General features: G+C 49.2%; 1 protein-coding gene across 3 annotated transcripts in view; it reads right to left on the minus strand.

Annotated features, from left to right (window-relative positions):
- The window catches only part of zfh2 (Zn finger homeodomain 2), a 357,387-nt gene that overhangs the window by 7,858 nt on the left and 336,492 nt on the right, over positions 1-13,037 (minus strand). For all 3 annotated transcript variants that reach the window (XM_075672530.1, XM_075672549.1, XM_075672540.1), the window contains one exon: positions 1,994-4,920. In XM_075672530.1, the coding sequence (XP_075528645.1) occupies positions 1,994-4,889 (2,896 nt within the window). In that variant the 5' untranslated portion in view covers positions 4,890-4,920. The remainder of the gene's footprint in view (positions 1-1,993; positions 4,921-13,037) is intronic.

A 13,037-nucleotide genomic window follows, 5' to 3' on the forward strand; every position in this document is an offset into this window, starting at 1 on the left:
CAACCATCGATCTGGGTTGGACAGACATTTTCAATTGGCGAATGCCACCGCCGGGAGCCATTTGAGCATGTACAATTACTTTAAATGTCATGTCTACTTTTCCAGTCTATCTGCCTGCAATGGCAAACTGCCTTCGAGAACATACGTGCGGAAATTTCTTAACACCACCTATAGACACGCTTCGTCAGATACAGTGTGCTGCGTTCCCGTGAATCTGCGGTACCTAGAAACGGTGCCCGTTTGCACAAACGCGCAAAAGAAAAAGATGCGGCAATGTTGCGCACGCAATTGAAACACTACCTATAGCCCACTGGCAATACCGAATTATTGATTTGTGTACCGAAGCAAGCCTTCGCGAGATCCGAGGTGCACTAATGCTCTTCAATTATCATAACGGCGATCGTCCGCAGTTTTGCTTACAAAGGCACTTTGTGCATACTTTGTCTCAGATGAATGACAAATACGCCTTAAAATTCAGAAATCCGGCCCTACGCTGGGAAGGACAAATTGATGAATGCACATCTGGAAAGCGTACGCACTTGCTGGCTTGCTAGTCTAGTGTTTCAATTTCCACTGGCCGCCCGCATAACGCGGGTGCGATTTCCGCTGGCATTTTTGAAGAGCCCCCCCCCCCCCCCCCACGAGTTCAGAAAACATAACAGAAAAGCACATTTCACTACTTTTGACAGACACGGGAATGATAAAAGTCAGCGGCCGCTCTAGCCAGCCGTTAATGGTGGTAGCGCTTGGTTTCTTCGGCTGGCGGATTGAGGCGGCATCCAATGACAGCGAAAAAAGCATCCCCTCCTTTGTGCGGAGTACAAATACCAGAAAAGAAACCGTTTGTGTGGGGAAACCAAATATTATACTGCTGTGTTTTGCTGTACGCTACATCGTAGCCCAAGTGTTAAGTAAGCAATGAAAAGAACAGCAAGCGTAAACGCCCAAATTGTTTTAAGCAATTTTGGCAATTATCAAACAGAAATAATAGCACAAATCGCTATTTTAACAAAGTATTATTTTGTCCGGTCACAATCAATGAAATGCAGCGAACGCGCCCGTCAGCCTCTCTTTCGCTCCATGAAGCGCAAGCTAGCGAACATCCAGTGTTGGGCCGCCACTTCTTTTTCTGTTGCACAGTTAATCTTGAAAGTTCGCTCCGCGTACTCCAGTCGCAAAAGTATCGAGCTTCGCCCACAAACTTACTACAGTTTAGTTCCATATTATACTGCAATGCTATGTATGTAGCGCTTCCCTAACAAAGTTATTAGACGAACTGCCACGCCTTACGCTGAACAGTATGACAAACTGGTCAACATTACCTGCAAACAGCGTGCTCTTATCGGCTAAGACTTGCCGCAGTCGAAGGAATGTCGAAGCGTGTGTGGTACCACTGATAGTCCGCTCAGGCGCGTCTCCTGCTTTTGTAAATTCTTAGCGATTACTCTTCGCATTCAGAAAAATGTAGCACGGTATATTTAACTATGCATTCAAATGACTAAAGGGAATTGTTAGTGACACATAGTGCACGTGAAGATAGAGCGCTCACCAGCAGTGCTGGTGAGCTCTCCGTAAACGCTACATATACATGTAGGAAGCAATATGTATTGAACGGGTTACTGCTAGAGACGCCGACGAGGGCGGATAAATCCAGACGAATTAGGAGCGCATACCAGCTATTGCCGAAAAATTGTCAGCAGGCCAGACGACCACACGTATCATAATAGCTGTTCCGTGTGGCAGGGCCACCAACATGTTTGACTAAAACTTTGGCCAAGTCATTGCTGACTGTGAAGACTGCGCCTAGAACTACGTTAATGAGAATCACTTTCGCTAATACTAAGGTTGGCGGCAAGTAACAAAGTGCAAAAACAAATTTTTGACAGAATCAGAGCTTAAGTTTGGGCTACTCGTTTTTTCTTCGATCTCATGAGCACAAGCTAATTACTACCCACATGAGCAACACACTAAAGCCGCCGATTCAACAACTCACCGACGTCGACGTCGAAGCTGACATGCTCATTGCCCGCGTACTCCTTGACGAGGAAGATGTCCTTCCAGGATTCGCCGACCGAGCTCTCGTCCTTGGCACGCGTCTGCTGCAAGTGGCGCAGCGAGTGCGCGTGCCCCAAGAGGCCGCTGCGGGTTCGCGAGTGAAAGCCGCAGGCCGTGCACTGGTAGTGGCGCGCCACGTCGCCGCGCAGGTTCGTCTCGGCTGCCACGAGGAAGAGAAAGAGCCTGGCCACCAGGTCGTGCCTGGCGCTGGCCGCGTGCAGCTGGAGCTTGTGCACCGAATTGGTGTAGTAGTCGCACGCATTGCAGCGCACCTGGACGGGGTTGCTGACGTTGACGTACTTGAGCTTCCAGTCGTTGCGCGGGCCGCCCTCCTTTATATGGTTCACGTGCTGCAGCCTCTGCAGGTGCTTGTCCGTTTTGCAGTGGAGCTGGAAGTTGGCCCTCAGGTTGGTCTTGTAGGAACATAGTTTGCAGACGTAGCTGCCGGCCACCGCCATGAGGACTTCGTCTTCGCGCTGCCGCGTGCGGTCCTGTTGGAAGTGGGCCCCGAGGGCCTCCACCGAGTCCACTGAAAACAAACCGCAGACACAGCATTGGAACAGCTGCGACGTGTCGTCGGTCGAGAGCTCTAGGCGCAGCGTCGGGTCCGGGTGCTCCATATCCATTGTAGGCGAGGCGAGCGGCGAGCCCGCGGCGGCCGCGGCCAGGGCCTGCTGCTGCTGGTGCTGCTGGGAGGCCATCATGAGCAAGGCATGGTTGTAAGCCATGTCCGCGAGCGCCGCCTCCGGTTGCAGCTGGCCGTCGCAGGGCAGCAAGAGGCCCGGGTGGAACTGGAACAGCGGGTCCAGGGCCTGGGCCTGCTGCAGAGCGCTCAGCTGTTGCATGTGCTTAACGTTCTGCTGCAGGACCATCATGTTGTGCGTGTGCTTCTCGCTGGTCATGTGGATGCGCAGGTTCCGCGCCACGTTCGTCTCGTAGTTGCACACGTCGCACCGCCACGTCGCCTTGGGTTTGGCCGCTGGCCCGGGCTTCTTGACGGCCTCCGGAAGTGCCGGAGGCTGCTGCTGCTGCGGCGGCTGCTGCTGCTGGAGGAGCTGCTCGGGTGTGGCCTGCAAGTTGCCGTTCTGGAGCTCCTGAATGTTGTTGATGTGCTTGTCGGACTGCATGTGGATGCTCAGGTTGCCCTTGGTGGTCGTCGAGTAATTGCAGACCTCGCAGCGGTATGGCTTGTAGCCGCATGTGTATGTTTCGCCTCGAGCTAGCCGCGGGTGCGGTTGGCTGGTCAAGCAGTAGATGCAGTTCAGTTCGTTCTCGGGATGTTTCTCTTTCATATGGATCTCGAGTGTTTCTTGGTACTTGTAGTGCCAGTTGCACTTGGGACACTTAAGTGTCTTGCAAGAATTACGGGAGTGCATCATTGTCATATGGCCACCGAGGGAACGCGATGATCCAAGGACCGTGTCGCACTTAGGACATTCCACGCCATTGGTCTTGCCATCAGGGTGTTGTGGGCAAGCCATCACTGGTGAAGCGCAGGCATTCAGAAACGGTGGTTGTGGCAGAAGCTTGGGCGACACACCCGGAGAGGACGAGCTGCCCGCGCTCATTGGTCGCTCAGCTGACGGCGGCGAAATTCGCGGTGGAGGTTCAGTGCTGGTTGGCAGGGTCACAGGTGTCACCTTTTCTGCGGTTGCTGCCACTACAGGAGGGTTTTCAACGACTGCAGCAGCAGCTGCCGCCGCCTTGGCTATTTTTTCAATATTCGCCAAGTCCTCAAGCTCTGGCGCCAACGTTTCGTCTGGTCGATGACTGGCGTTCGAAGAGCTGGGCGGCGTCAGCACAGGTGCTTGAGGACTTTTGCGAGCTTCTTGGGCCGACGGAGTCTCGGGGCCATTAGTGTTCACGCTAAGAAGCGGGCCGACGCCTGCCTCCGCTGGCGCCAATGAACTTGAAGACGAGCTACTGGCGATCGGGTTCTTGGCTTGAAACTTTCCGCTGCCGCACGGGCCGCCGGCGCCTTGTGCGGGAAGGGGCTCGAGAAAAGACAGCAGGGGCTCTTTGTCCTTTCCCACCCCCTGAATGATGGCCGAAATATTCTTCTGGTTCATCATGTGGCGTTCCTCGTCCGTCAACGTGATACCATGCTCGCCAATCGCGTGGCCTACAAATGACTTAGTAAAACCGAAAGACAGCTTGCAGATAAAGCACATAAGAATAGGCTTGATGGGCACCGACGGATGTTCCATGAGCGGGAGGTTCGTGTTCAAAAGAGTACTCCAGCCCGGCGGCCGTGGGGCTTTCTTCTCGTCGGCTGCGCCGTCCATGCCATCTTCTGTGGCTCCTTTATCGTCCTTATTCTTCTGGTCCCGCACCGAAAAGACGCGATAGCTGTGCATAATAGGGACTTCAGGAACTTTCTTCTTTTCTTGCAAGAGACTATATGCTTGGCCATAGAGAGCACTATAGAGGGCGGGATTGCGCGAAATATGGAACGCGTTGACCACTTGCGGAATGATCGGAGGCGGCGTGACACCTGGCCCGTCGACAATGCTGCCTTCTTGGTGGGGGAGGTCCAAGCTGCAGTCTTCGTCGCTGACACCGTCTGAGTCCCCCGCGGTCGCAGTTTCGATGATGAAAGCCGATCCGTCCGGGTTGTACACAATCTTGCCGTTGAATGTTTCCACATCGCTGAGGGAAGAGCTCTGGTCCGACGCGTCGGCCGGATCTTCTTTAAACTGCTGGCTCGGGGGACTTCCACCGTCGGCCGACTTGTCACCACGCTCAGCGCCGGACGCTGGACAGTCTTCGGGAGTCATGCTGGCCACTACAGCAGGCTGCTGGCCCGTGTCCATGCTACGCTGGGGGGCTTCCATGGCTCAGTTACGTCATGACGATGCAGCAGTTCTGCAACAGACAAGAAAAGAAAAAAGAACGCATGAGTGGCACTATCGTAATATACGTCCACCCATTTCAGGCTTTAGGCTCAAGTGACATGACACCAGGCAATACTCAGCTAGCATAAAACAGGTAAGGCGTAAATTAAGCGACAAAGTGAACGTTTCTCACGGCATCATCCATAACATCATGATGTACGGTGACATCGTCTATATGGTAATGATCAAAAGTGTTCGTCCTTCTTCACTTGGCCCCGTCGAACGTAGAACGTCCACATATACATAAAGCTTGGGAGGAACATGTATTTCTACGCTTTTGTTCTCACCGAATATAGCGTTCAGCATTGAAAAATGCGAACGCCATATGTCGCTTTAATACCATAAAGCTTCGATACGCCACATTTTGCTCGACCCTTAATATAGTATAAAGGGTTAGGCAAAAGTAGAAAGCTGGAACATCAAGCTATGTGTCACCAAAAGTCGTGGCCACTTCCAGCTGAATGCGTGCGCGTATTTGTTGCGTTAGGCGCCAATAGAACAGAAAAAAATTCCACGAGAAATATAATTCCACAAAAGTCTTATGAACCAGAATGTCGATGTCGGCATTTGTACAAAAAAATAATAATAATGAAGTGACAACCTTTGGTGTTTAAAAGTTACCCCCTTTAATTATCATGGGGCGAATTCTTTAATTTCTTGCGAAAATGCCGCGCTTGCGCGATCGAAAGCGAAACGAGCCCTGTAATGACACTCTAATCACCTAATTCCAAGATTCCCCAAGAAGCTGGCGCATTTCGCTTACTTCCAAGTGCGGCTGTCTTTCTTTTATTTCCTAATGTTGTAGTAAGCGATCGGGGACCGCACACAAGGTTCGCAAAGTCCATCCGCTCGATCGACCGCGCTTTGCACGGACTACCTTTTGCACCCATTCGCTGCCTCATTTCACATGTGCATCCGGTGAAGAGGGGGTATGGAAGAAGAAGAAAAGAAAAGAACAAAAAGGGATCACTAGTGGAAGACAGAAAGGCGCTTAATAGCGTGCGCGGGTAATTGCCGAGTATAAAATCGAATTTTTCTTGCTTTGGGCACTGTGCGGGTTCGGAGATTAATTGGTCGCGCGCACAGGTCGTCACGTTCTCAATACTGTTCTCACAGCACCAAAAACGGAGCATCGCATTTCTTGCAAATTCCATCAAAGACGACTGCCACAAGTGCTGAGGCGCGGCAAGGTCATGTGTCACGTGATACAGGAAGGCAGAAAGAGGACGCTTAAACATTCTAGGATGGAAACGTGTTCCAGTTCGCACCACATAAGAACCGGATAAGCATTTGCCGCTCTATGCCACGCACGTAGACTGTATCAAAAGAGACGAAACGTCATGACATTCCATGAAAACAATAGAACATCAATAAGATGTGATGATAATGAAACAACTTTTATTGAAAAGGGCGAGTGTATATATATATATATATATATATATATATATATATATAATGCCGGCCACAGCAGCCGCATTTCGAGGGGGTTAAATTGCGAAAACATCTGTGTACTTAGATTTCGGTGCACGCTACAGATCCCCAGGTGGCCGAGATTTCCGGAGTCCACCACTACAGCGTGCCTCATAACCATCATATATATATATATATATATATATATATATATATATATATATATATATATATATATATATATATATATATATAATATGATGGTTATGAGGCACGCCGTAGTGGCGCATATATATATATATATGTGTGTGTGTGTGCGTGTGTGTGTGTGTGTGTGTGTGTGTGTGTTGTAGAGCATAACAATGTAAGCAAACGACTCAACACTATCTGAATCACCCTCGAAAATTTATCTACACTTGGTTCAGTAAGACCTTACACCATGGCGCATAGATAACGAACCATGCCCGCTGATTTGCGTATGCTCATGGACGCAGAGAGTCCGTTCAAATTTAAATTAAATTAAATATGGGGTTTTACGTGCCAAAACAACATTCTGGTTATGAGGCACGCCGTAGTGGAGGACTCCGGAAATTTCGACCCCCTGGGGTTCTTTAACGTGCATCTAAATCTAAGTACATGGGTGTTTTTGCATTTCGACCCCATCGAAATGCGGCCGCCGTGACCGGGATTCGATCCCGCGAACTCATGCTCAGCAGCGCAACACCATAGCCGCTGAGCAACCACGGCGGGTCTGAGTCCGTTCAACGGTTTCCTGCCAGTTTAGTGGTTATGTAAACACAGAAAATAAGGTGACAAAAATGTAAGACACATTCTTACAAGGAATGACAAACACACCGAGACCAAGAAGACAGAAAGACACGTATCCCTACGTCCCACCTTGGTAAGGGCTCTTTCTATATAAGGATTAGGGATTGTGTGTTTCGATAGGCCTCTTGAACAAAGTGCAAAATCACATCTGCAAAGCGCTATAAACGCGGCGCATTACGCAAGAGATCGCCAGTGCACCGCTCCCCTTTCCGAGCCCCTTCGTATCTATTAAAAAAAAAAGATAAAAAACATGGACCCCGATTCAAACAACGGCTTCGAGCTATACAGCGACGGTCGTTGTGTGTTTTAGTCAGGGGTGATAGGTAGAACGGAAGCAACAAAGCGTGGTCAAAAAATAAGATAGACTGCCATCCAGCAGCAGCTGGTTCCGAACAATGCAGAGAGCAGCGAACAGAGGGCCAGAGACAAAGGTGCCAGTGAATTTTTCACCACGTGATCACGTCCTTCATATGGATGTCGCCCCTCGTACGGATGGGGAAAAAGATCCCCCTTTGAGGCGCATACTGCTCTGCAAGCCGGGCAAGGCATTCTTTCTGCACCAATTCCGTATCAATGGTGCCTTACTTCTTTGTTAATATTCTCTTTTCCAGCGACAAGTCCAAAGCATCTGCGCTTGCCGGGCATCCTGGCTTCTCCGCAACCCCGTAACTCCCTTCAAGGTGGAGAACACAAAACGCTTATTTACACTCGCAAGAGGCAGCATGATGTCTGCGAATGCATTCACGGGAAGAAACGTTCACACGCAACTCCAACCGGCCCACCGGCTTTGTTCAGTGCCGCCCTGGCTTTCTTTTTCCTTGGCGCTCCCCTTATTTGCGGGAAAGTGACGCAGACATGGCGCGCACTTTCACGTAGAGATGCAAGAACGATGCTGCTGTCGAACGTGCCGCAACTCGACTTGCATTTCCAGCGACCTGTAACTCGACTGCACAGACGAGAGTGGGAACCACATCGGCCAGTCGCTCGCAGGCAGGATCATGGCTGACAGAAGGTGCCGACAACTGTGCGAAACGTTTAACGAAAATTGTGGCGGCAATAATAGCATATGACGAGTTAAATCGACAGAATCAAACCCGATATTACGCCCTCAGCAAGGACTCCTATCTTTCTATCGGCACAAAAGTCGCGCGAAAGTAGATAAAGCGACGCTCACCGGTGATACCTTTATAAATGCACGAGACTCTTAGAATTGCAATTTCTCATGTGGACACAAATCAGCATACATAAATTTGTTATTATTTAAGGCACTATACTTCTTATTGAAAAAATACGTTTATTTTGTTGGCATTTGCGCTCCTTTCAATACACGTACCGATGTAAGGAAATTCTCAGTTGGAAAACTGCGCCGCCTTGCGTCAACCAATGGACCAGCGTAACACATACGGCGCACACTGCATGGAGGCGTGCGTGGGCGCCTTTGTATGAGGGCGCCTGAGAGTCTTCCTCCGAGATGCAAAATGCTGTTGAAGCGCTGCACCTGCCTTGCTGACGTCAGGAACGGCGGCGGCGACAGGGTGGTGCCCAGGGGGTCGCGCCACGTTGCACTTCGCTCAGATGAAGATAAGCAATAACTACCGGAACCGCCATTTAATGTCCGCAGCGAGCGGCGCTGGGCAGGCATCTCACAGGCTTTCACTGGGTAAACATGGTCAGGCGAGGTTTTCATTCATAGGACGCGACGCCCTTTCTGTTCACGTACAAAATAAATAGTCTGGGCGACGTAGCTCTCAGGCTGCGCATGCGACGCACATTCGGGCGGTCGAAGAGTGGTGACATACACAGGGGCCGTCGCGGGCCCTGCAGATCGCGCACCGATTACGGAAAGCCACAAATGTGAGAGAAGCAGCAAAACAAGGGGAAGCAAAGGATGAAACGCTGGGAAATGGAATCTGGCAGCGCTGGCTTGAGTCAGCGTCGTGCCTAATTCGTCCAGCACTTCCAGCCAAGATGGGGGAGCAAGAGCGCTTGTCTTTTATCGCCAAGTGAAGGCCCGGGACGAGGCGCACAGAACACGGGACTCTTAGCATCCCCTCGTTAAAAGTAATGGCGCCTCGTGCGCAATATCTATATTTATAGATGCCCCGTGCGCCCCTGGACAACTTGAAACAAGCCAGCCCACACAAACACGCCGTGCCTAAATCACCGCCAACCCTCGTCTATATGTCTCGAGCTAAGGCAAGTAAGAAGAAACACAAGCCACGCCTCACGGCTCCGATAGGCAGGTCGGATGGTTTCAAACACGAATGCGTCCAAAGGGTCTCGCGGCCGGTCTAGCCGGCTCCATGCTGTACTTGTTTCGCATAACCATATACGAAGGCGCCGACAAAAAGCCACGCACTGAGAACCGTCACAAGTTTGCATATGTGCTCGCTGATTAGAGGGCGCTAATAGCAAAAAGAAAGAAGCAGACACTCAAGTACCGTCGACTTCACTTCAGTGAAATAAAGGTGGTCGTCATACGCAACGATACAAAGGCGTAAGACAAAACACAAGCGGCGCAAGGAACTGGCAGCTATGGGGCCCTGGCAGCAGAACCGATTTTCTAAACAATATTTCAATTAATTGCATTTGGGCACATGATGAGATCGCAGCTTTAAGCAGGTTAGTGCTCTATGGATGTACACTCATGCAGGAGCCAGTTTCGAGAAATATGCACTCAAGATCCCCAACAAAAGGCAGTTCAATTTCGTTTAACACTTGTCAGCAGTACATTGCTTCATGGTGTTGATACTTGGAAGAACGGTGTGCTTCTTTACACAGGATTTGAGCATATTTTTTTTCGTGATCGTAGCGCTAAGCACAGGATTTCTAGCGAACGGCTATTATTGGACCGGCTGGCTTGACATGAATTACATTAATAGTTCTCAACTGAAAATATTAATGAGTAATTTTTCTCTAAGCGATTCATTAACTATTCGCGCACCTAATGTAAGCCTGAGACACAAAGCACATTAAAGCAGTAATCGCGAAGCTCGCATAAATTTAGGGATTTTTTTCGTACCACTCATGAAAGAATAACATAGATGGCACGGTATACATATACCAATAGAATACCAGGTGATCTTATTTCGCACAATGACTTATTAGAAATCGCCTGTGACAGACAGTGCAATTCTTCCACATCAACTTAAGTACTTGAAGATGCGAACAATATTTAAACGACTAATCGTAGTGCGATGTTAACTAATTGATGAATGCCCCTAATTACCATTGATTAACCACGTTGGAGTGCATGCTCCAACTGCGGAATTGAAGATCAGTAATGAAGTAATGCTAATTCAGCAGAAATCAAGTGCTTAACAACTGTTTCGAAAAATACGTCAGCAAAGTGAGTGGTGAAATGCATTGATATTCCGGTTAACACTAATCAGTATTTAATTTGGCCATAGTGCTGATAAGTGTTAATCTACTATCAATTCTCGACAGACCCTTGATATCGTTTATTCGACTTTACAGCCCAACATTGACCTTTTGAGTGTTCTAAATAAGCCTTCATTACGCTAATCCTGCCTCCGCGCGACAACAACAATAACGAAACATCGCGGAGAACTACAGCGCCAGGAAAGCCGCATGTTTCCGAAGTCGCGCGGCGTGGTGGGATTGGGATCATCGTACAAGGCGGACTGCCGCCACACTACATGTAAAAAACTTAAAAGCGCGAATCTCTAGCGTTGGCGATCTTTGGCCAGATCTGGCCCTTGCGTGAATAAACTACACTAGTAATCATCATCCATCTCTAGCGTTACCAAATGCATGGAATGTTCACTAATTATTAGCGAAACACTGTGAGGTGGACTGCTTCAAAAATATTGCTCTTTAATAACGTTACACCCATGATCGAAGTTTACGGCGGTGACATATACGCTTACCTAGTATGCTGCATTGATTCAATGTGGTATGCACTGTCGATAATGATAGCGGTGCTTCCTGCTGCTTTCTTGAATACATCTATTTATGTTTATGCATTTATTCAAAAGTTGTCATTGTACAGTGTACCGTTTCGGAACCTCTTCCTGTATCTTACTCTACATTCGCAATGCTTTCCATTCACATGAAACAAACTGAAATTGAAAATAACGACCTAGAAGTCCAATTACGCCGACAACGAGCATCAAAATCAGAACCAAAGCGAATGCGCTGTGACTGCAGCGTTTCCAATAATGGTCTTAAGAACGCGTCAGCGTAGTCATGATTCTGCACTACTCGAAGTAAGCAGCAATTAGGTCCACAGTCGCGCGTCCTGCTCTCAAGGCACGCATCTACAACTGCTGCGGAGCGCACCAAGAAAAAAAAAAAGGGGGGGGGGGAGAAAAGTCAGCGTAGGGCCCTGGTTAATATGCGCGATAAATTGGTGCGGAAGCATAAACGCGAACAACAGGGATCGCAAGCGGCAAGCCTGCACGTGCTGCCGCGCAGCATTCGTAGACAAAGGGCTTCGCTGGAAAAGAAAAAAAAATGAAAACAAAAGGCGCGCGGAGCAGGGAGCAAGACAGAGGGGGAGCCCCAACGAAAATGAGGAAGCCGTTTTATTTACACGGGGACGGGAGTAATTAACTTGTTGACTCCCTTTCTTAAGAGATGGTGTTTAATTAATCGTTCGGAGGCGTTCCCCGTCGGTGCAGAGTTTCAGATAGCGGCACGCAACAAAGCAAAACAGTCAGTGTGCGCGCGAAGCACCAGGCTGTTGAGGTGGGATTCACGCTCGCTTTGGCAGCGCGCTCCCTCCTTGTACGTGCATTCTTTCTTACACACGCCTCTCCTACTCCCTCCCCTCGTTCACTGCTGCCGACACCGCCGCCAGAGGGATGCAGGAAGGGATTCAGAACGCGTCTCTTTAGCCTGAAGTGCTACTGTAGAGAGAAACACGCTGGAAAAAGGTGCAGAATCGCAAAATTCAATCACTGCACAGTGCTCGTTTCTTTATTCCCGCAACGACATCTCGTCGTGCGACTTGAAGGAGCTGTGAAACATTTTAACTGACGCGCTAAGCAGTTAGATACCAACGTGCGGAGTCACGAAAAGTGAGCACATATGGTTGGTGGCTGCGAACAACAACGCACAAAACACCACACAACAAAACAGTGACAAGCGAGAAAACCTGAGGTGTCAGCCTCATAGTGACACGGTGTCGGAATGTCTAAGACCGAATGATCAGCCAAGCGCGCAGAAATAGGATAAACATCTGTGCATTCTTGTGTTTAACACTTAACAGACAAACGGCGAGAGAGAGAGAGAGAGAGAGAGAGAGAGAGAGAGAGAGAGAAAATAATGCAGAGAAAGGCAGGGAGGTTAACCAGAGGTAGTTCCGGTTGGCTACCCTGCGCAGGGGGAAGGGTTAAGAACTTGTAAGTCAGCCTCTCTGCAAAAATCTTTTCCAGTCAGAAAAAAGTCTAGAACAGAATAAAAGTTCGGCCATTGTTTTCAAGAACGGAACGGTAATGTCACTTGGCATCGATGACAGGATTCTGATAAGACAGAGCGGAGGGGAGGGGGCTTTTCAGAGAGGAACAGAAGGACCGCCTATTTCTGAAGAACAGATCTGGCCGAATTAGTTCTGAGACGGAACTAAATTAGGGGATTAGTACTCGGAAATAAGACAAAAATGTATGAAAGCAGGATTCTAGGTAGCGACACTAACCAGCGCCTAACACGTGTTTTTTTTTCGCCCGACTCCTGAAGTGTCCGTTCTACACACGCATACACACAAACACACAAAATGATGAGAAACTCAAAGGCAACGCCACATCCAGCACACATCACACGCTCGTAGCGGGTATTCTTGGCGTTTACAAAGTATGGGCAATACATCAATATACTCAAAGAAAAACA

Source organism: Dermacentor variabilis, chromosome 1, assembly GCF_050947875.1.
Source record: "Dermacentor variabilis isolate Ectoservices chromosome 1, ASM5094787v1, whole genome shotgun sequence".
Taxonomy (NCBI): domain Eukaryota; kingdom Metazoa; phylum Arthropoda; class Arachnida; order Ixodida; family Ixodidae; genus Dermacentor; species Dermacentor variabilis.